Source organism: Zootermopsis nevadensis, unplaced genomic scaffold (genome assembly GCF_977971745.1).
Source record: "Zootermopsis nevadensis isolate Lab colony 2312 unplaced genomic scaffold, Znev_1.0 Znev_ptg000012l, whole genome shotgun sequence".
Lineage (NCBI taxonomy): Eukaryota > Metazoa > Arthropoda > Insecta > Blattodea > Termopsidae > Zootermopsis > Zootermopsis nevadensis.
The window spans coordinates 15,124,010-15,146,716 of NW_028259144.1; the positions used below are offsets into that span (position 1 = coordinate 15,124,010).

Here is a 22,707-nt window from a genome sequence, read left to right on the forward strand (position 1 = left end):
TGCTACTTCACACAGTAAACTTGTCACACAGAACAGATGTCAGATGCCAGGTGTCAGGTGGAGCTTCTGAGAGAGAATGTCAATGCAAAGATTCTGTACGACTTTGAAAATGGTTGGAATGAGAGCCAGTCAATGATACATCTGAGACAGGTCTTTCAGGACACTATGACTTAACAAAATCTCATCCAGGTCACACCATACTGTAATCTGCTACCGATAGCATGTCAGTTGTATTCCAGCAGTCGTAATGCCAGAATGTGTTTTTCACAGTTGCACTGTCAAACACTACCTGGCATCTCATTTTTACTTTTTACAAATTGACAATATCTCGTCTGTTGAACCAATTTCATGACAAGAAATTCGCAGGACAGGAACTGTTCTGGTCAACCTTTGGTGTTATGTAACAACAGTTTGGATGATATGCATGCATTGCTGAATGCTGTGAACATTTCCAACACTTAATATAACATTGTTGTTTTTTTCTCGTTTAAATGGAATTTATTTTTTGACAAATAGAGCATGTGTAAGGAATGGACTGCATGACTTTTCAATCACTCTATATAGAGTGATTGAAAAGTTGAGGGATTAGACAACATCAATGCCACTACAAATGCCAGGTACTACACCATTTGGTTGATTCCTGCACATACAAGACAGTTTCACCAACACTGTGACCCCAAACATGTCTGAGCTTGCCTGAAATATCACCTCAATGTGCAGAAAACCACAGTGGTTCAATTACTTCATACTTTGAACTGGAAAAAATAAGTTATAAATATAGTGTAATACAATACAACATTACAATGTTACCAAACTGATCATCTCACATTTATGTAACTTACTTGGCAACTTGTGTTCCAATCATAGTGACTCCAGTAGGAAAACGGTTTGAGTATGGCCTGGAAAATAAATGACAGATCTTTAGATAACAGAAGTAACTCTATGCAAGCCTTTTCTGTCTACTGGGATGCATTTTCTTGTCCAATGTCAGACTGAATCTGCTAAATTTAAAATTCAAACAAATTAAACTGAGACTGAATCCAGGCTCTACTAAATTTAGGTCAGCACACTGAAAATGTCATTCTAGTTCAATGTCCAACTCAGTCCTATTACTTCTAAAACTGAAACAAAACAAATTTTGTGTAGAAAGAAAGGACAGAAAACCTACAATCATAAACATGAAGTTTTACAAGCAAACAAACAAAAGACAGTTTTAATACATTACTACTACTACTACTCCTTATTCTGTGTCTTATTGTTCTTCCTCCTAAGATTTTTTCAATTTATGTGGGTCATCTGCCATTAAAGCCTCTCAGTCTGTCTTTGTTTTCACACATTTAATCCTAATCAATTTCTTCCCATCTTTCTCCTTCCTCAAGTGTAATCCCTTTCCTAATCTCTTAGCCATATCTTTTTCCTTCTTGATCCTCTAACTTTCACACTCAAAACCTTCTTTGTAATTCTCCCTTTATCCATTCCTAAATTTGTCAATATATTATCATTTACCACCCAACATCTTTAACTTTTCACTTTTGACTCCTTTCAATTCTATCATCTACACTTGCACTCCTTAAAAATCTTATCAATGCTACCATTAATGAGGTAATATCATCCCTCGTCCAGATCCAAGTTTCTGCTCCATATGTTAATATGGACATGCAGTAACTTTCAAACAGCCGCACTTTTCCCTTCTTTGACACTTCCCATTTCCTCAGCATGTCCCTCACTGATTGGTACAAATTCCCTACACTTTATTATTTTTTCTGTAATTTCTTCTTTAAGACATCCTAAGTACTTAAGGTTCTCCATTTTATTCATTTCACAATTATTACATTTTCCATGATCTCTCTTATGACCATTCTTGGACTTATTATAGTTGATATTAACTTAATATAATTGATGTCACTACTGATACACCACCAACAAATGCAAGATACATACTTTCAATGTTTCATACGAGACCAAAGTATTGACAAAATTGTGGAAGAAGAAGCATAACAGATGCAAGACGGAATATTGAAAACCTCCTGGCGGTATGTAATATGGGACAAATATGAGATATAACCAAAATCTACAATCATTTTTAATGCGACATAGGGACATCTCTTGCTCCATGTTTGCCATCAGGTTCAGTACGTGAAATAACAGTCTGACACAAGCATTTTTAGGACATGCGCAAAGATGAATAGAGTGAATGAAATTTACCTCATGTAAGGATCAACACTCAGCCAAACAGCTTCACAGAGGATTTCTGCAAAGCAAAAGCAAAATTTAACTACATCATTAACAAACAACACAATACCAAAGCTGTCAACATATTCATCATAAATTATGGCAAATACCCTTATATAATATCATATATTTATTATTTTATGATGACTGAATATTAAATCAACAGATAACTACAAAGGATGAATGTTTAACATCTTCAAATTTTCTATGTTATGCAGTGCTGTACAATAACTATTATGCACTTACATAAAAACATCTGTCATTGTTCTGCCACATAGCAGATGTTCTTTTTTTGGTCCTTCATCCTGTCCCTAAATCCAAGCTTTCATTTCTGAAAATGATTATATTCCATTACAATGTTTTCACAAAGGCTGTACACAGACAAAACTGCCTCATAACTAAGATAATGCACAGAATGCATTGCAATAGCACTATACTTCCACACAAAGAGCTTTAAAGAAGACCAGCACTACAGACATTAATAAGTTGTGCATGACTGCATAACATAAAAAAAATTTAAGAAACTGAATATTCAACCCATGTATGAGTTTTTGTCTTTTGAATATGCTTCAAATTTAAGACATGTTTCCTTTGACAACACATGTGGTATCACCCTCATTGCTTATATACACTAGCACATATAAACAAAGTAAAGTAAAGCTTTCTCACTATATGCCATGTAGGCACTTGGGGGGGGGGGGCGGGGGGGAGAAAGGTTGTATAGCTCCTACTCATTCTTAACCTTGGCACTAGATGGAGTAAATGGTCAGTGACACACACCAGCCACAATTTAACCCCGGGAAAGAACACCAATATCTGGACACAGAGGCCAGAGGAAAAATCCTCTGCTCCCATCGGGGATCAAACTCTGGTCATCCAGTTCATAGCTAGTCACTATACTGACTAAGCTACCCCAAGCCCTCCTGTAGCACAAATACATATCTATACTACTAGGTTTGCCAGGCTTGTTACACAATGCCCATATAATGGCTGGCCTGTTCTAATGGATGTGTACAAGTATACAGTGCCCAAAATAATAGTTTTATAAATTAAACATCAAAAGTGGAAGGAGAATGGAGAGAGAAAAGAAACCACTTGTCATTAATTCAGTAGATAAACAGGTCATTTTACACAGCAATAAACATCCATGATATAAAAATAAAACAAAACATTTGTAAATAAAACTAGAAACAAGTACACATTAAACTGAAACATTACCTCTGTCCTTCAAGGCTGGCAAATCATCTTCAACAAGCTGTAAATCACTTTCCTTTGGTTCATCAACAAAATGCTTTGCAAGTATGAATTTCTTTGTCTTCACCATATTGAAGGACAGCTGGGCAGTATTTCTGTGTATGTAACATACCAAGCCTTTAAAAATAAGGCATTCCACACATTTAACACACAATTACCACTGGCTTACTTTTCTGTTTCATCGTTTATTGCCTGGCATTACGAGATCCAATAATTACAATGTTTCTGAGCAAATGAAAGCATCCAACATGGCACAAGCTTGCCTAGTTCACTTCACAGTAAACCAACCTAACTGCTCCTAACATAATATGAGGTAACACAGTAACAGAGAAAGTTAAGAATAATGACCTTCATCATCTATAGCAGCTGTTACCAATCCACATGCTTCAAGGATGCAAAAGGATTTCACCCCTCCTTACCATGTAGCACTAAAATCAACAGTACAGCATTACTAGCTTTGCTACAATGCAAGTTCTAAGCTGTCTTCACTTGCCTGGGCTGCACTGTTCATGTTGAAACAATGCAAATTATGACATTGAAGAATGTTGCAATTTTGTGATGGTTATTGTCATCTGTTAGAATAATTAAATCAAGAATGGCAAGATGCTCATTGTCAGGGATGTTGCGAGTATTTATATATGTATATGCTTGTGAAATGAATGTAACAAGCTACTCACTGAATTCCACTTGTTAATACACCTGATTGTCATATAAAACTTTTCAATGTAAATAAACACTTTGTTATATTGAAAGTTGCAACTTTCTAGTTCTGTGTTACAAGTTGCCAATGCCTGGAATTAATAATCTGAAAAGCAATTATAAAACATCTCTCTTTCCAGAACAATTTAATATTCCAGGGAAGTATTACCCAATTATTTTTACTATCAACAGACTTGAACGATGGATAATACATCTGCTTGTATACCATTTAACAATGTTGCATCAAATGTAAAAATTACTTTTGTCAGCTAAGATGAGAGATAATTATAAATGGTGAAGGGCAAAGAACTACGAAGAAATGGGTCATAAGTATATTTCAAGGTATCATAGTCCTATTCCAGCAGTAAATTGGATAGACTGAACAGAACCAGGAAATATGGTATATTACTGATGATAACTATTGCTCCAGCAAAAATTAAAATCTACTTTCTTCCAGCTATAGGTCAGACACATTACAGCTTCGGGTAACCTGTTTAGTTCTCAATGGGTAGGTTACTGACTGATACTGTGAAAAATGGAAAGCTGTTTTGGTATTTTTATGACACTCCACAACATAAAAAAATGTCAAAATTAAATGTCAGACATGTTCATCTGATGTTTCAGACAGTCAAGAAATATTCTATCTATTTTTTTTAACCCAGATGTCCATCCCCACATTCAAACACATTTTCACCCAGATTAATTCTATACATGCCATGCCTCTCTGAAATAAATTTTAACATTATTCTCCCACCTACGCTTCGACCTCCTACATGGGAAGTAATAAATCCTTAGTTTAAACTTCATTTCATACAACTTGGCATCTTGTTCATAGAAAACAGAGTTGATAGTTCACAAACACATCCCATGCAATTATACAAGTCTGCCTAATGAAAACACCTTAAATAAAACATGAATAAAGTGATAGGTTAAGGGGACTAAGTAGGTTAAAAGAGTTTTTTTGGTATAGTAAATGTAAATAAACCCAGAATTCGGTGGCATAGACAGACTTCACGTGCTCACTCACACTCACACTCACACAAACACATGGTCTTAGTTTCACCATATTCTATAAACTCCTTTAACTTTATAAAAATCTTTCTTACAGTGGAAGATCAAACCTTGGCACACTTCTTTCGTAACTGTGATGCAGCAGAATGTGAATATGTAACAAGAAATCTTATACAAATATGTAACATTTTGCCAGTCACGCTGTCTCCTATTTCATAACACGTCCCGAAGGTCGCAGCAGTACAAATTACTGTCAAGTGGCTTTGAAATCCCTCCACATTCGTGGGCGGAGGTACTTCAAGGGACAACCAATGATGAACAAATTTTCGTTCCATCCTCTACCAACACTTGAAAATGAAAGTAACCACCTCTTAATACCAATATGTTCAAGTTACTTTTTTACAGTAAAACTGGTCCAGGAACAAAGTGCCTTCTTTATAAGAATGAAAATTGTAAGGTGCAAGCGTTAAACGAGGTATTAACGCTTATTTCCTTTATTTTCTGATTTCGTTTTCCCACTGGTTTATAATTTTTGGATGAGCTATTTGGAAAACTTCTACATATCTTTAACTCTATATTCGGGAGATCTTTTAAGTGTGATTAAAGTTTAGGTCTGGACGGATGAGATAAACCGTAATCTACATGCATTTCGAATATTTCAGATAAAAGTTTATCAGTTGTAAACAGATTAATATGTGTCATGAGCTGATCTTTTGTATGACGAGTCATTTTTAAGAGTATTTTAAAGGGTAGTGTCAGTTTCAAGTATTACAGCTAATTTAACAAACCCATCTGGACCATACTGACACTTACTTGACTGGAGAGTCCTCATAACATTTTATTAAAATTTGTTAATTTGGAAAGTGAAACATACTATTGGTTCCATGATTGTTCACTTACTGCAATTTTACATGTTATTTACCAACACCATCTTCATCTACGTCATTTTTCGACCCTTTGAAGCCAAGGTTCGTTGAATAATAGTGAAGAATTCAGTCCGTACTACAACTAACACGCAACACTTCTACATTACAAAGATAAATGGTTAATACTGTTTAAGAAAACAGTCGTTATTTACACCGAGAATCATACAAAAAACATAAATACAAAATGCTGAGTTTGATTGTTGAAGTATGTGGGACTTACAGTTGCCACTGATCTTGAAGGGGTTAACCTACTCTATTTCACACGTGTATTAGTTTTCAATGGCCCCATGGAAAATGCGGGCAAGATTACAATTACACAAGGATACAGTTTTGTCCAGTTGAACATAGGTTTTAGTTTTGTCAATTGGAACATAGCTGGTATGGCTTAAAGGTAAAATAAATGTAGAAGCGGTGTAGGTTGAATTGCTGCAGGCAAAATAGTGCATACAGGAAATTGATATTGGTTAATATCCTGGCATGAGCTAATTATGCTCAGTGAAATAAATTAAAACATGGCATTCTGATCCCACATGGCTGATTGTACTTTATGATGAATCAGTAAATGTATACCTTATTGATAAATTGACCTATAAATCTATACACAATACTGTGCACTGACATTGGAAATAAAAACTCATTTAAATAGTGGGGAAATATATATATATAAAGTATAAAACACTAATTTTACCAATGTTCTTTGTATGTGTAAGAAATATGACCTAACGTTGCAAGGATGAAGCATAAGTTACGTATTAATTTCAGATAAAGCAAGCAACATGGTGCTTGTTGACAGAAGTACTTGCCCTGCACAATATCATGGTCGTTAAAGACCTCTAACATCACCTTATCTTTTGCTCAGAATGCAAAAAATATTTTGTAAGACAGAAATTTCAGATAAGATATTCGTCTCATCTCATCAATCACCTCCATGAGTGAAATCCTTTTAGTAACTGCTCAATAAATAAAAAAGTTCCTGCCTTCTATAGACCATTAGGCTTATTACCACGCTCACAAAATCCCACTACTGGTCTCTATCCAAAATCAAATGAATCCAGTCCACTCCACACATCCTATTTCTTTTAGAACACCAGTGACAATTCTGTTGAACTGCTCATAGTTTACAAGGGCACCAGAAAATACACAGCAATTTTTGAGGAAGAATGTCCAGATAACTCCAAATACCTGGAACAAAGTATAAACTTGAGTTATCACATGGTTCTACCTGTACCCATCTTTTGTTTGTAGCAGTCCTCATAAGTTACTTCAGTTACCATAAACTATTATAGATAATTTATAAAAACTTACTTCATAATGGGCTGCTTATATTTTTTCACCTATGTCATCCATTTCTAATATAAGACACTTCAGGAATTACAGATTATTACCTCCCCTCCCTGTGCTTTCTTTTCTGAGTAATTTGAACAGCATGGGTGATATTCATTCCATTTTAGTTAATCCTTATGTAAACATGTAAGAGGAGCTTCTTGCCTTTACCATTGCTGAAAGTAACCATCTCATTCATTGGTAGCTATCATACACATGAGAAAGTATGCATTCAATGTGGGTTACCACTACATATGTGGTTGTTTTAGCAGAGTGAATTAGGTATTGACCTAGGCTGAAGGATAAATTCATTGCAGTTTGTTAAATTTAAATCAGGATTAAATTAGAATTAAGTAACAGTTAAATTAATTACATATTATAGAACCTGAAGGTCCAACACTGGCATCACAAGACAACCAACAAGATTCTTCATTGAGCTATTAATGGAAAGGAAAACTTAATAAAAACAGAAATAATTGCAACTATTATTATGGTTGATCCATTTAATATTGGTTCAAAGATAATGCGTGACAGATGATCAGATGAATGCGCTGTTTGGTAGTTCAGGTGAGTGGGAAGAAAAGGAACTTCACAACCTATATGACCAACACAATCAGCAGTCACATCACATTATATAAAATAAACACTGAATATATTTACATTTCAGGCATTTGACATAAAATTAAATACCTTGCTTGCAATTAATACACTTAATACCTTAACATATGTGACAATCATTTTTTTAGCTTTGATTTCATTTTAACAGTTTCTCCTTTTATGAAATTGGAACTACCAGATGTGCATGAACTTTCACTGTATTGTGTCTTCTTGCTATCTGCATTAGAAGGAACTGTCTTACCAACAGTTTTAGTGAGTGATGATATGTTTGGAGGACAGGTAGTAGCCAACTTTCTTTGCCTAGTACCAATCACAACAGCTTTGGTAGGAACTGCAATAATGGAAGATTTCTCCTCTGGAAACTTTTTGAAACTAGCAGCTGGGTCTTCATTCAAACTTTTACATAATGTCTGCTTATTCTGGGATCCTTTAGCACCGCTACTGAGCAAAGACAAGCCACCCATGTGACTATTTTTATTGACTTGTATAACCTCATCACTGGCAGATGCTGATTGACCCTGAGAAGGCATTGATGCTTGTGTCTGACATGGAACAGACAGCTCTGGCAAACTAACTTCGTGCACCACAACTGCTTTCACACATGGACTACTCTCTGTAGCCTTGCTGTATGTTTCTGGCTTTGGCCTATTTGCCAGCAAAAGGTCAGAACTGTCCGTTAATACTGATTTATTCTTTAGTCTGCTGTTTGTCATGCTCAGAGTATTTGGATATGATGCTGTCTGAGACAGGCAATTCACAATTCTTTCAACATGTGTGGCTGATTGACCTATATGTTTATTTTGGGTTTCTGGTACCTTCTGCACGCTGTTCTTAATCACTGAACCAGACACTGCACTTGAAAGTAGAGGACTGCTCACTGATGAGATTACATTCACTCCACTGCCACTTGTTACCTGAGAAACTGTGAACACGTTCTGAGTTGGCAAATTAAGGTTAACTAATTCCTGACATTTACTCTCAGTGACTAGTAAATCACAGCTGCCAACTTTTTCACTATCTAGTAAAGTGACACAACGTCCTACTGCTGCTTCTTTCTCTTCTTCTCCTATCATAAATGAGAAAACAACAGATTCTTTAGGGTAAACTTGCGGTCTTTGTTCAGACAATATTGCAGGAGATGGAATATCCTTAACACTGTAATCAAGTGTATGTGGCTTAGTATCTTCTGTGGAGTCAGACAAACTTTGATTCATAACATCAGCAGTTAGCTGAGAGGCAGGCCTAAATGATAATGAATTGTTACAATTACTATTGGCATCTTGTGCTGCCGAGATCAAAATTTCATTTCTAGCACTAACAATTACGGGGTTGAAAACACCATACAACTGTTCTGATGAGCTTCCTACAGGACAATTATCTGGAACAAGGTCACTCTCAGAGGTATCTGTTTTGGACAATGAGTCTAAATGTGAAACTGTTGCTACAGATTCTTCTTTTACAACTTCTAATGGGGGAGACCTAACTGCATACACACCTTGTAGCACCAAAACTTTGCAGGGAGGAACTATATCCAAGGAGACAGTCCTTGTGTTCAAACCAAATTTAGAGGTTGTATTTTCTGATACAGATGGTTTCTCTTCATTAGTAATGAGACACTCCTGACACGGAATTTTACCAGAGGTGACCTCTGATAGGTTCCCAGTAGGACTCAGAGACTGTTCCACATTTATCACACTGCCATGTGGATGTGGTAAGTTATGTAATAAAAGCCCATCTACAATATCCTGATTGGTGGACACATTTGTCATGTTTGGTGATGATGATGTGGTGGAACTATGGCCGGTACTTTGTGGAGAAGCTGCTGCTGCAGCAGCATTAGTGCCCTCTGCTACAGATTGTTGGATCTGCAAGATGGCTGCTGGTTCCTCATACAGCTGTAAAATATAAGAATCACAAACACCTTTGTACATGACAACTCACAATGCACAATACCAATGGGCTGCAAACAACATGCATCCTAATAAAACTCTCTAATTGCTGGAACATTTAAATAATCATTTTTCATTAAACCAATCATAGTGAAGCCTCTATATTATGATCTAAATTACAGGGACAACCTTTATCATTATAATGTAGCACAGGTCCCATTTACCATATGGAAACTTTGCAGAGGGGGAGCGCAAAACTGATACCTTGAAGCATCATGCCTGAAAACAAAGTATTATTACCCTATACAATTAAACTACCATACGCACAGTACTTTGATGAAAATAGTCCTACTGTAGTACTCACAAAGAACGAACCTTTATATAAGATACTTTTAAGGTAAACATTGTCCTAGATTCAAGTAAATAAGATGATGCACTATTCACTTTATTTGGAAGTCTGTGTCAGGAACCACCAAAAAGTTATCACTTGCTTTTCAAGTGATTTACTTAATTTTTGATGTCAACTGATAGGTGAAAACACCCAAGAATAAATGTGAATGTTTACTTTCATATACTGATGGCAATAACTACATTATGAGAACACATGATATGAGAAAAATCAGAATGAACTTAAAGTGTCTGGAGTCTGTGTTTCGAATCCATTACTCACAGCATCAAACTGCAGATCCAGAAACAGTTCTTGAAGAAATCTCCTTGCTGAAAGTCTGTAAGTCGCTGAGCCTATTCGATGGGAAACCTCAGAATAAAGGCACACATCTTGAAACACTGCTGGATACTGCTGCTTCAGTCTAACACAAAACAGAAAAGCAGTACAGTACAGAATACAACAAGAATTTAAAATTAGTTAATTAATCTCTTCATTTCAGAATGGTCATGTCTTTCTTTCACACCTGGCATTCCAAAGTATTTTAATCCTGCCACATTATCAAAGAATTTCTCAACACATCTTCTAACATCATGAACTTCTTTTGCATCTTACATACATGACAAGAACAAGGACAAAACTGATTTTCTAAATTTATTTCAATCTTACCAGTTTATTTAAGAGACATATAATGTTTCTTTTATAGTGTGGTATTCATGTTCTGGGTTGTTGCACTGTGTAGTCTGGTGGTTCACCATTGTTTCAGACGTCGCTGCTGACTAAATCATAAGAGTGAAAAGGATTGCCTCAAAGATGGAGGCAGCAAGGACCTCTAAAATGTTGGTGAACTTCTACCAGAGTAGATGACACTACAACCCAGAAGACTGCTATCTTTTTTCCCCCCCCATAAGAACCTCAAATTCTACTTAATTTACTAGGCACCTCAATAAGTCACTTTCCTCAACAGAATAGTCTTTCCTCCGACAATACCGTAACATTACAACTGAATGCAACACGCATTTGTATGTCATTCAGTGAGGTATCAATATAAACAAAACTATGTACCAACAACCATTTTTCACAAACTGTCTATTATTATGGCATTTAAAACAACATGTTGGATTTCAAAGACCTTTAGATAATGGTTGGTAATAATCACTGACAGATGCCACCACAGGGTTAACACTTACTGAAGAAGTACTTGCTTAGACACTTTAATCCATACAGGATTACTCATACGCATCACATGCTTCAAAATCTCACGACGGATTAAAGCTTTACTCGGTGTTCCCACTTCTTCAGACACACGCTGATGGCAAGGACCTGATACAGAAAGAAATAATTATACTAAAATGTTGTATCCGTCTTTATGCAAGTGACACAAAACATGAAAGAATGGAAGCAAGTATGTTACAAGAGAAATTATAATTTCACATCATACAAAATCTCATACAAACACGTTCATATTGCATATATTAGTTCAGAGACAGAGTTCCTGAAACTTGATTTGATGAAAACAAGCTTCAGGAAGAATGTCCAGAAATGCCTGCAAACAGGTATTTACAGGTTGCCTTCAGATTACCTCTGATCAGCACAGTTGAAGTCTAAAACAAAGACCACATAACAGACACTGGCTGTAAAAGTATGCATCATGAAATCATAGCTTCTAAATTTAAGCCATAAGTTCTATAAATAATGCAAGCAAAACCATAACAACATACCAATATCCAGACTAGTACTATTCCCACTTTCCACACTGCCACCTGGAGTAAGTCCCAGCAAACAGCTGCTAGCACTATTAGACTTGCGTCGCCTTGGCAATAGTACTGGGGATTCCCCACCACCATAACTGCTTTCCGTGTCTGTAAAGAACAGCAACCATTTTTGCTAAAACAGATGTCCTACTTTCTGCATCTCTGAACACAGAATATTTCTCTCTCGCTCTCTCTCTCTCTCCCCTCTACCTTGTTAAGAAGTTGGAATTGATAAATATTATAGTAAGTCTGTTGGAAAAGTATGGCCCAAAAAATATTTTTCAGTTGTAATAACTATTTTCAATGTAACAAGCCCTTTCTTTATTTTCTGCAACTGTGTAAAAAATACAACTTCTAAAGTGCCATAACTGATACTTTGTTACCTTTTCAAAAAGGGTCTTATCAATCTCCCTTATCTTGTAAAATGACATTGGCAACATGGCTTAATTGTTACTGTTTATTTATTTATTTATTTGTGGTTTATTGTTATTATTATATATATATATATATACACACACACATAGTGACCCAACTATCATAACAACCTAATCTTAAAATTACTTTCTTTCAGGAATGCAGTGAAGATGTAATGCACAGCCAAAGGCTTAAAGAAATATAAAAATAAAAACAATGATCTGTAAACATTTTACATAAAATTTATGTTTTGGTATGGCAGAACCTTACTACAGCATGATATAATGAAATTTCATGGTACAATTTGTAGGTGGTTACCAACATTTTGGAGGAATATATTGGTTTCATTCTCACAGTATCATAAACCAGAATACCACACTACACATTTTCAATGTCATGAAAATCTCAAATCTTATAAATCAGCAAAAACGTTCTACTTGATGAAGTTTAAATAGTATTTTCTTCCACGGAAGTTATAATACTATTGGCAGCTTAGTGACAGAAGCATAACATTAATGCAGGATGTCTGAGAAAGAACTCCAAAGTTTCAGTTATAAATATTTATTTACTGCATCAATACAGAATGTTGCATGTCATGGAAACTACTGGGAAACTCGTCAAATTCTAGTGTCATTCAGTGCAATTCAATGTGAACACCACTGAGTGCCCCACAGATATAAAAATATTACATTTCAGTCCACACCCGAGCCAACATATCCAGCAGAAGTACAACAGTGATACTGTTCTTCATGTACAATTTCCTGGTTGATGGATCGGCAGGGCAGGGCCGATCTCGTGACTTCCACAGAATCCTTACACAACACCCATGTATTTTTTCTTCTGGAGCTTCATAAAATACACTGTCTACAGGAAAAAAGTGCAGTGTGTTGCCAACTTGTAACAGTGGACTACAATAGCTGTCACTGCTGTACTTCCAGATATGCTGGAATATTGTTACAATGCCTGAAGTGAACATTGCTCACATCAAACTGACTGAATGACACTAAAACTTAATGAGTTTCCCTAGCAGTTTTCATCACATGCAAAATTCTGTGTTAGTGTAATAAATATTTACAACTGGAATCCCAGACTTCTTTCTCAAACATCCTATAAGTACTTGATACCTTTTCAAAGACTGTAGGTTACATAAATTATGAATGCTTCTGTTCACAGCCAAGAAAATTTAACATCAGAGTATGCTATACATTTTACAGACCTGTTCCATCCAAACATTTTATTCTTCTGTGTGATGGACCTATTGTGCCCATAATAGTTAATTAAAGAATTACCGGTTCTGTAACGGTGGTATGAGCTAGCTGAAATTTTTCTGTCCCTTAATCGGCAGCATGCCAAGCAGTTAGCAGAACTGTGGCGGTAATCTGAAGCAGCAGCAGCAGCAGCACTGTGATTAGTCTTCATTTGGCTTTCAAAGTCTTCAGAATCTGAGCTGAAGCTGGTATCAATATCTTCTTCCCCTGCAAAATGACTACATATTAACTGAACTTACTACAGCTCTGGAGCAGAACTACCAAACCCAATAAAGCAGGTCAAACTTGCATTTGCAAGTATGAAAACAAAATTAAATTTCAATTTTAATTTCCATAGCAAAAATTCAGATTTTAAATTTTAATTTTTTTGTAACTTCAAACCAAACCTGCTTCCTGCAAATCCTCCATTTCTCCAAGTGATGTGGATCTTTGTCTCTCTGAGCTACCTCTCTGATAATCTCTCCCTTTTTCCTCTGCAGATCTTGTTGCTGGATCATCTCTTGGATACAATGATGCCAGTTCTCGAGGCAGACAGATCCCCATGTAACACTGCTGTGTGGAACTGCTTTCAGTTACAAGTCCTTAAACAGAAAGTGGTGGTACATGTAACAAATGCAAAACTGAAAGCTTATAAAGTATGTATAGCAGAGTACACATTAACATTAGGCCTACTTTTCACATTACATGCCTTATTCCTCATAAAAAAAAATTTTTAGCACCATATCAACTGTTCCTCCCATCACATCACAAGTTATCTTATACTACTTCTGCAAAGTAGTTCCAACACCAAGAAACGACAGAACAAATAATAGAATACTATTGTTCAGAAATATGCTAAGGTGAGGATATCAATCCTGCAGGCCTGTAAAGTGTATGCATTGGGTCTTGACCGCAAAGAAAAATCCATTCTCAACAACCCAGCATAACAAATGATTTATAGCGAGCTGTAGCCAGTATTCAACGACCTCAATGCTCTGGGAACTGTAGAAATGGCGCATCAACCATAATACTGAGACAGATTGGTCTACTGTTTGCCATTCCACTGGTGGCAAATGCAAAGAGGCTCATACTTAAAATAGATCCTTGTGGCACTTCATCTTCTTGGGGATAACACACAGGTAAAATACAGCTGAGAATCGATGTTATATAGTCTAAGCTACTGAAAAAACATCGTTAAATAAACTATAAATAAATAAATGCAGCTGACATGGGCAAGAAATAAAAGTCCTGGAGGATATTTATTCTCCCATTCTTCTGTGAAAGAACTGTTTACATATTTTTACTATCACTAAAATATTTTGCAGTGTTTCACTGTGTTGAAAATCATTATGCAACCCTTCATAATCAACCATGATACAGACAGATTATCTTGCCATTAAAATAATTCTGATAAGTCACACTCTCAATTTATCGGCTACAAATTTGGGGGAAAAATGAGCAGTTTATATCCACATAAATACAGTAATGTGTTAATTAGAAGAGAGTTGCATTGTTAGACAACACCTGTAAACAAACTCCATGGAGCAAAGCCCTTTTTGAGAAGCTAATACATCACACACCTAGTCAATAGACTCATACTTTACAGAATCCAGAGATTAATTACCATGTTCTAAAGAGCCCATTACACACAGCTGCAAAAAAAGTGCTACACTTTAGTCAAGTAATTAATGCCCTCCAGGTACAAAACTGGCTCACCTGAGTGTCTGGCTGCCACAAGGTTGGATCTACTGCCAATGTATGTTCGAGCAGCCAGAGAAACGGAACTTGCTCCACTTAGCAGCTGTGGAGGAAGGCTTGCTTCAAACTCACACATGCTAGAATAGAATTAAAACATTTTAATTTATCTCACAAACATCACTGTAACAAACCTGGCTTGACTGAAGAACAGCAAAATCATCTCTGGTCTGACAGAATCATACTCAAGTGCACCATCAGATAATCAATCAGATACACATATGAAGAAATATGGTTCAAACCTCACTATTATGTATTAAATTAATATCACAATCCTTCAATGCCAGATAATTATGAGGTGGTATCCAAAAATTATGAGAATACATCATTATCACCGTTGCAGAAAATAAAAGATATCAAACAGTTTGACACAGAGCTAGAATGATGTATTAAAACCAGGTAAGACCAAATACCATACACTATACTGTGGGAGGCACCAATTTAGCTTACTGCATTCTACAATATCAGCAAAAGAGTAAGCAAACGTTGCAACCCACCCAGCTGCAGTCTTTCAACTTCCATCAAAACCTGGAGAACACTTTCATGTGTGTTAAAAGGTAGGAAAAGTATGTTTATTATTCTTCAGTGGATGGTAAAGTCACTAGAAAAAACTTTTATTTTTGACATCCCACTACATGCCTATGCAGGCACTTGGGGTGAGTGGTCAGCATCCCTGGAAAGGACCCCCGTACCCATTGGGCAGGAGACTGGGTGGACCCCAGAGCCAGTCTGGACACACGAGACTAGAGGAAAAATCCTCTACTTCCGTCGGGGATCGAACCCCAGTCATTGAGCCCATAGCTAGTCACTATACTGACTGAGCTATCCCGGCTCATACTAGAAAACTAGCTGCTTAAATTCAACTGTTGAAATAATAAAATGCACTAGGGTAGAAAAGACAGAAAACTTAAAAACACCAGAACCAAAGCCTACCAGCAGAGAAAACCATGAGCCAGGTCAATCCATCCAAATGCTGTTCACTCATTTCCTTCCTGTTCTTCCAAGTGAGTTATTTCCATGCCCCCCCCTCAAAAAGTATTCATCCACTGTTACAACATAATATTTTTCATCACATGGTTATTACTCACCCTGGATGTACATACTGTCTGTCCAGACTGCGCACTTTTAAAGCTCGGCTAACAGATGCTGAGCGACTAGAAGATGTGATATGTCTGTGTTCATCAAACATAAGTAATTCCATGGCAGCCAGAGAGACAGTGTCAGAATACAAAGGTCGACGATACTGATGCAAAGAGCGTAATGTTGCATAGCCAAGTACATCCTGCTGGCTTAGACAAGAGCTTGATGTATCAGGAGAAATGAGACCTGAATTTACACTACCTGCAATACACAATTTGAAAGGCGGGTAAGATTTAATTTTAATTAAAATCCCCCTACAAAAAATTAATACTAGCGTCATTTCCTGGCTTCTCAATCAAATTCAGGTGACAATATACTATATTGTAGAGGTTTTATAAATCATAACATAGGTTCAACTCCTGGATAGAAAGTAAGAACACAATGCATTTCCCTTCACACAAAAATGTGAATACTACACACATGAAAATGGCACATACTTCATCTTCACTATGCTAATAATTTACTCTGTACTAGAAAGCTAATGGAATGTGGAAAGGAGAGGGTAAATTAAGATCTGCAAGTTACAACTTAGAAGTGAATTCCAAATTATAATTTGGAAGTGAATTCATGCAAGTACTCAAAAAAGGAAAAATAAAATTTTCAGTCTTACAGAAATTCAGATCTGGATTTCCAAGCTATACACTAAGATGCCATTCCCAATTTTCAAACTTTGATTTCCTTTGAATATTCTGGTATTCATTTACAAATTGACTGCTATTTCTCCTGTAACAGAAGCTCTAACACATGCACACAACCTAAGTAAGAACTACTACAAGTGTGTAAGCACCTGAGACCAGATTCTGTCAATGGGAGATAATAAGTGCCCCCTTCCTTAGACCTGAGGGCAAAAATAAATCCACTTTTCAAAAATGTGTGTTTCTAGAATACCAGACACTGGACATAGTCCAGATGGCAATACACTTTAGAACTGATTTAAAATAGAAAGTTCATATCTCTGATCCACATATTTTGCAGGACTGAAAAAGTAAAATCCAGAATTATATATTAAATATCATAGAAGACAAAGTTCAACGAGCATCACAGAAGTTATGCAGCTCTGAAATACGTTTGAATGTTTCAACAATTGGTGTAAATCGTGCAATTTGCTTACCATGGGTGGGTGAAAATTTCTTGTATGTAACTTGACTTCCCTTAGACTGCTCAGTAATAGCTCCTGATTTAAGAGTGTTGAGAGAAGTTGAACTTGGAATTGGGCTCAGGGTCTGCTCATGAATTCCTCCAAGCTTCCCGGTGTGTGCAAGCCCTGAGTCACACAAACTAACACCACTGGAATCAGTACAGCTATTAGAGTGGCCCTTGTTTTCCTGTTCACCTCTTGAAGAGTCTTTTATAGTTCTACAAACAAGAAAGCAGAGTTAATTTTATGCATATGTTAATATATAGAATGCCCCATGAAACGGTCTGCACACAAGGGAATCCTGTTTTCCAGAAATCACAGATATGACATGAACGTCTACAGTGCAAAATAGTGCTGCTCTCATACAAAACTAAGAAAGCATCTGAAAGCAATTTATACTGGTTTAAATAAGCATACTAGTGTACAGCCAGTGCAGAAGATAATTTTAAACAGAAAGCCAAGTAAGTATGAAGATTGTATCACAGTTTATGTTAAACACAAGCAGAATACCATTCTTATGTATCTAATTAATTTCTTAAATTAAGATAATTTCAAAGAAAACCTAATCTATGTGTTTCTTTCAGCTTTCTCCCTTTCCATCTATCACAATTGATGAGTACGTAATGGTTGAGACTCTGACAAATACAAAAATACATTTTTCACCTAAAATAAATCAATGTATAACCACCCGAAGTTTGGCACCGTCTTCATGGAGCATCTTATACCTATATCCTAACTGAATAATAAACATTATAAATAACATTGCAGAGCACTGCTGCCTTTGGTATCAGTGTTGCATTTGTTACTTTTTCCTTTGGCACCCTGTTGATGACATAGCCTATGATGTGGAGTGAAGAATACCTTTAAATTTCATTGTACTCCGAAGAGTACACCTTTTAAATCTTGTTTGACATACTGAAATATGGTGAACAGAAAAAAAAGAATGTTTTAAAAAACAAAAAATTATGACCATGAGTCTCTCTATAATTCTGTACCTTTTTTCAATTACACATGGCATGTTGACATAAAAGCAAGAACAGGAAATGACAAAACTTGAGTTTACTCACTGTTTATGAATCATGGAAAAACAAAGTTGGATAACTGATTATATTTAGTTGAACACACCAATGAAACAAACAAATATAATTCTAAAGATTTTTGACAATGGTGTATCAGTATTATACAGTCAAACTTCAGTTCACGAACGCCCCGGATCACAAACAATTCAGTTTACGAACAAATTTTCCGAATACAAAGCGTCTCGGATTACGTACTGTGTCTCGAGTTACGAACACGCAAGCCGTCAACATCGTGGAGCGATAAACTGGGAGTATCAGTGTCGGCAGTATTCGTAGAAGAATGATCCAGCATGGGGCCAAAGAAAGACAATGATAGCAGCAAAGTGGAAATGAAAAATACCAATATCATGACAGATGTTAAGAAAGAAATCATAGCCAAACATGAAAATGGTGTTCGTGTCTCTGATCTTGCTACTTCTTTGATCCGTGAAATTTGTGCAAAATGGGGTGAGGTGCAAAGTTTCGTGGAACGATATCACCCCGATAAAGCAGTAGCAAGCCGCAGCATAAACATTTTCAATGATAATGCTATGTGTCACTTTAGAAACATTTTAAAACGTAGACAAAAACAAATCACACTGGACAACTTTTTAGTGAGACAAGAGATCCAGTGAGTCTGATGCAGAATCGAGTGGTGCCAAGAGACAGAAAAAAGAAAAAGAATCCCCTTCCAAACAGTAACATTTCACTTCCTCACCACCTTCCACTTACGCCATCAACTCTCCTCCATACAGGTACGGTAAAACTAAATTAAGTTTTCGTCTATATTTGATCTGCTTAGTGTTGTGTTTATCTTTTTTGTGATAGATTTAATGGTTTCCAATGATTTTGTGTTAAGAACTTGTGCACAAAGTACTGTTGTAAAATTTTAAATAAGCAATCATCTGGGGTCCAGGAACGGATTAATCCATTTTACATTAATTCCTATAGGGAAAATATTTTCGGTTTACAAACATTTCGGTTTACAAACGACCTTCAGGAACGAATTAAGTTCGTGAACCGAGGTTTGACTGTATTTTGTTCAGACACGACCCACTGTCTGTTATTTAAAATTATGTCAATACTAAAACTGAAAAATTAAAAATTCTAAAATATGCTATATTTTGGAGACTGGTTCTGCTTCATATTCAGGTAAGCATGTACCCTAAGTGTGAAGTCTGTCCAATAGAGCTAAAAACATTGATAAAGATTAGCTTTAGTAGGAATCTTCTTACTTAGTGAGGGAGATGAAACCAGTCTCTGAAATCTATTAAATTTTAGAATTTTTGACTTTGACACATTAATTTTTATACTGTATAGTTTTAAATAACAGGCAATGGATAATGTCTACACAAAACATCATAATAAGAAAAGTATAAATATTTTACCCTGAAGGCCCAAGTGCCCAATCTCCAGCTTGAACATGCGTCTCTTTACATTCACTAAGACTACGAAAATGCCGGTGTCGGAATGGTGCTGCTGGGAAACTATGATGCCTTGGATGAGGTAGGGTCCGAGACTTATGCTGCTGCTGGATGGTATCATCACAATTACTTCCTGAAAGCATAAAGACATATAAAATAATTAAACAAGATGTGGCACCTGACTCCTGTAATATGTAGTATTTGTTCCTATATGACTTGAAGCTTTTGTAGCAACTAACAGTGATAAAATCCTCTAGGGTGACCCATGTCAACTTGAAAGAGAAGTTCAATGTTTCAGATACTGTCTCTGTCTCCATCATCAGGGAATTATGTGATTGGGAAGCTGACTCACTATAATAATACAGTGTTGCATAAATTACAGAGATTCCTATTCACACTTACCTTTCATATCAACAGAATAACATCCAATTTATCTGGAATTGATATCACATCTTAGGCAAGCCAGTCTGCGAATCAAACCTGGACTGCATTGTCACAGTACTTCAAGAAAAATTAATTTAATAGCTATGATGCAGCTTCAAAATAAGATTTAATTTATTTTATGTTTAATACTCAGGTTCAGTTTATAAGTGCATGTGGTTTACAGTGATAAGTGCAATATGTAATATAATTTGCAAGAAACATTCAACCAACCTGGTAAGTCAAACCATTTTGTTGAGCTACGTGTCTCTTCTAAATGAAACCCTTCATCATCTCCACTTTCTATGCTGTCTACATCATCATCATCACCGGGGATGTAGAACCGACCAGGATTTGAGTCCTGACTGCTATCTATAGTAGAGGACTCTTGCTGTGTAAGGGTACTGCAGTTTGATTCCCAACCTGAAGGAACCTGGCTGGAGAAGGATATGTTATCACCATCACTATAAAGTCCTGAGTGTTGCATCAATTCTGCATCTGACTCATCATCTTCGTTATCACTTGTGATTACGGGCCAACGGTCATGACGATGATGGCGTACACATAACCAACCTTAAACAAATCAATTATCTACATATGAGTACAGTATATACCTTGTTATCTGGGAGATAAATTTACAAGGCAATGCAAACTTGTATGTAAATTTTAAATTTTGCGGTTATATGGTTATAGTTAAGACAATAATCACTGCAGGAAGAATTAATAATAAAGTATAACACAAACTCACACATTAAAATATAAATGTCACCCACACTGCAAACAACATTTATTGGTGACTAGTCACATTATATCAGTCACAAAGGCCATATAAAGCAACATGTTTATGATAATTAGGATCTGCATTTTGTTTCCACAATAATGTTATGATCATGATTTTAGTTCCTGCAAGTATGGAAGCATCAAACTGAAGTGTTAAGGCTGAGAGGGGAAACGGTTGTTCTTTGTCCCCTCTCTCAACTGAAGCATTTCTCATCATGAATTATAGTGAAAAATACATATAATGAGGAGGGCAGTAGAAGAGAGATAAAAGCATTGTTTGCAAGTAACTGATGTATGCCAGAGCATGACTTCATAAACTCAACATAAATCATATACTGAAGATTACTAGAAAAAATATGCAAAGATTGAATAGTCAATTATAAATGCAGACAAGATTCAAACATTCCTCACCTAAAGCAGCTCAGAATAGAATATGAATAATTCTAACCTGCTTTGTTCAGAAGATTTGCTCCCTCAAACGTTGTTGCCAAGAGTCCAAGCACATAGAAAGCTGTTCCCCGTACAGAGTAGACAGGGCAATTCTGAGCCAAATGTAACACTGCCTGAACAATCCCATGTTCCGCAAGGAGAGAAATGCCTAACGAAGAAGTAGCGACATGACCGCAACCCCACAGTGCTGCTTTCAGCTTCAAGATTTCCTGCTCTGAACTACAATGTCTGTTATGAACACACTGGAAGAAAAAAGAAATAAATACCATAAGTTCAGGAAGAGGCCAAGAAGTGACAAGTTTAAACCCAAAATTGTTGTCACACTATGTAGTCACAGCTTGTAATATAATTACTTTTGAGTCTTAACAGCAATTGTAATGATATTCATTGATCTGTATAAGTAATTAAATTCTTTATATAATTTCTTAAAAATTAGCAAAACAAGGCACCAAAGACAGAGAGACTAACAGTGACTACATATGCACATGTGCACATCTAAATGTTCTTGTGCATTACTTACACATAAAATGTTTTGAAAAATGCATTCTATAAATTATACTAAACTTCAGTTAAAAACGCAGGAAGGTCATAGCTTGGTATTAGAAGTAATTTCCTAATATGAAATACAGTGAATTCACCAATAAAGTTGAATGCAACTGTCACTTCCTGACTCTTAGTTGTAATTGCATAAGACTCACTGCCAAGCAATACAATTTATTCCTGAGCCAAGTATTCTTTCACAAAAGCAATAAAATCAACTTCCCTGTGTTAAAGCAGTTTCTACCAGGAG

The 22,707-nt window shown here is 36.1% G+C and overlaps 2 protein-coding genes and 1 long non-coding RNA gene across 13 annotated transcripts in view; 1 reads left to right on the forward strand and 2 right to left on the reverse strand.

Annotated features, from left to right (window-relative positions):
• Positions 1–6,216, reverse strand: part of LOC110826542 (prostaglandin reductase 1) — a 239,427-nt gene extending 233,211 nt beyond the window's left edge. For 5 of the 10 annotated variants that reach the window (XM_087348102.1, XM_022057273.2, XM_022057279.2 and 2 more), the window contains exons 1-3: positions 3,451–3,599; positions 2,206–2,251; positions 843–899 (exon numbers count right to left, since the gene is read on the reverse strand). In XM_087348102.1, coding sequence (XP_087204228.1) covers positions 843–899; positions 2,206–2,251; positions 3,451–3,556 — 209 coding nt within the window. In that variant the 5' untranslated portion in view covers positions 3,557–3,599. Of the gene's footprint in view, positions 1–842; positions 900–2,205; positions 2,252–3,450; positions 3,604–5,291; positions 5,498–6,096 lie in introns of those variants that run through there. The other 5 variants (XM_087348100.1, XM_087348098.1, XM_022057271.2 and 2 more) reach the window with 5 other exon arrangements.
• Positions 6,217–7,921: 1,705 nt separating this feature from the next.
• The window catches only part of rictor (rapamycin-insensitive companion of Tor), a 37,363-nt gene continuing 22,577 nt past the window's right edge, over positions 7,922–22,707 (reverse strand). The window contains exons 18-29 of one of the 2 annotated variants that reach the window (XM_022057266.2): positions 21,916–22,159; positions 20,922–21,260; positions 20,232–20,400; positions 17,759–17,934; positions 16,596–16,848; positions 15,469–15,587; positions 14,160–14,354; positions 13,795–13,980; positions 12,059–12,199; positions 11,528–11,660; positions 10,623–10,761; positions 7,922–9,958 (exon numbers count right to left, since the gene is read on the reverse strand). In XM_022057266.2, the coding sequence (XP_021912958.2) occupies positions 8,180–9,958; positions 10,623–10,761; positions 11,528–11,660; positions 12,059–12,199; positions 13,795–13,980; positions 14,160–14,354; positions 15,469–15,587; positions 16,596–16,848; positions 17,759–17,934; positions 20,232–20,400; positions 20,922–21,260; positions 21,916–22,159 (3,873 nt within the window). In that variant the 3' untranslated portion in view covers positions 7,922–8,179. Of the gene's footprint in view, positions 9,959–10,622; positions 10,762–11,527; positions 11,661–12,058; positions 12,200–13,794; positions 13,981–14,159; positions 14,355–15,468; positions 15,588–16,595; positions 16,849–17,758; positions 18,004–20,231; positions 20,401–20,921; positions 21,261–21,915; positions 22,160–22,707 lie in introns of both variants that reach the window. The other variant, XM_022057264.2, reaches the window with a different exon arrangement.
• Positions 14,273–15,876, forward strand: LOC110826544 (uncharacterized). The gene is made up of 3 exons (XR_002542080.2): positions 14,273–14,408; positions 14,601–14,891; positions 15,452–15,876. It is a non-coding gene; the product is annotated as an uncharacterized LOC110826544 (long non-coding RNA).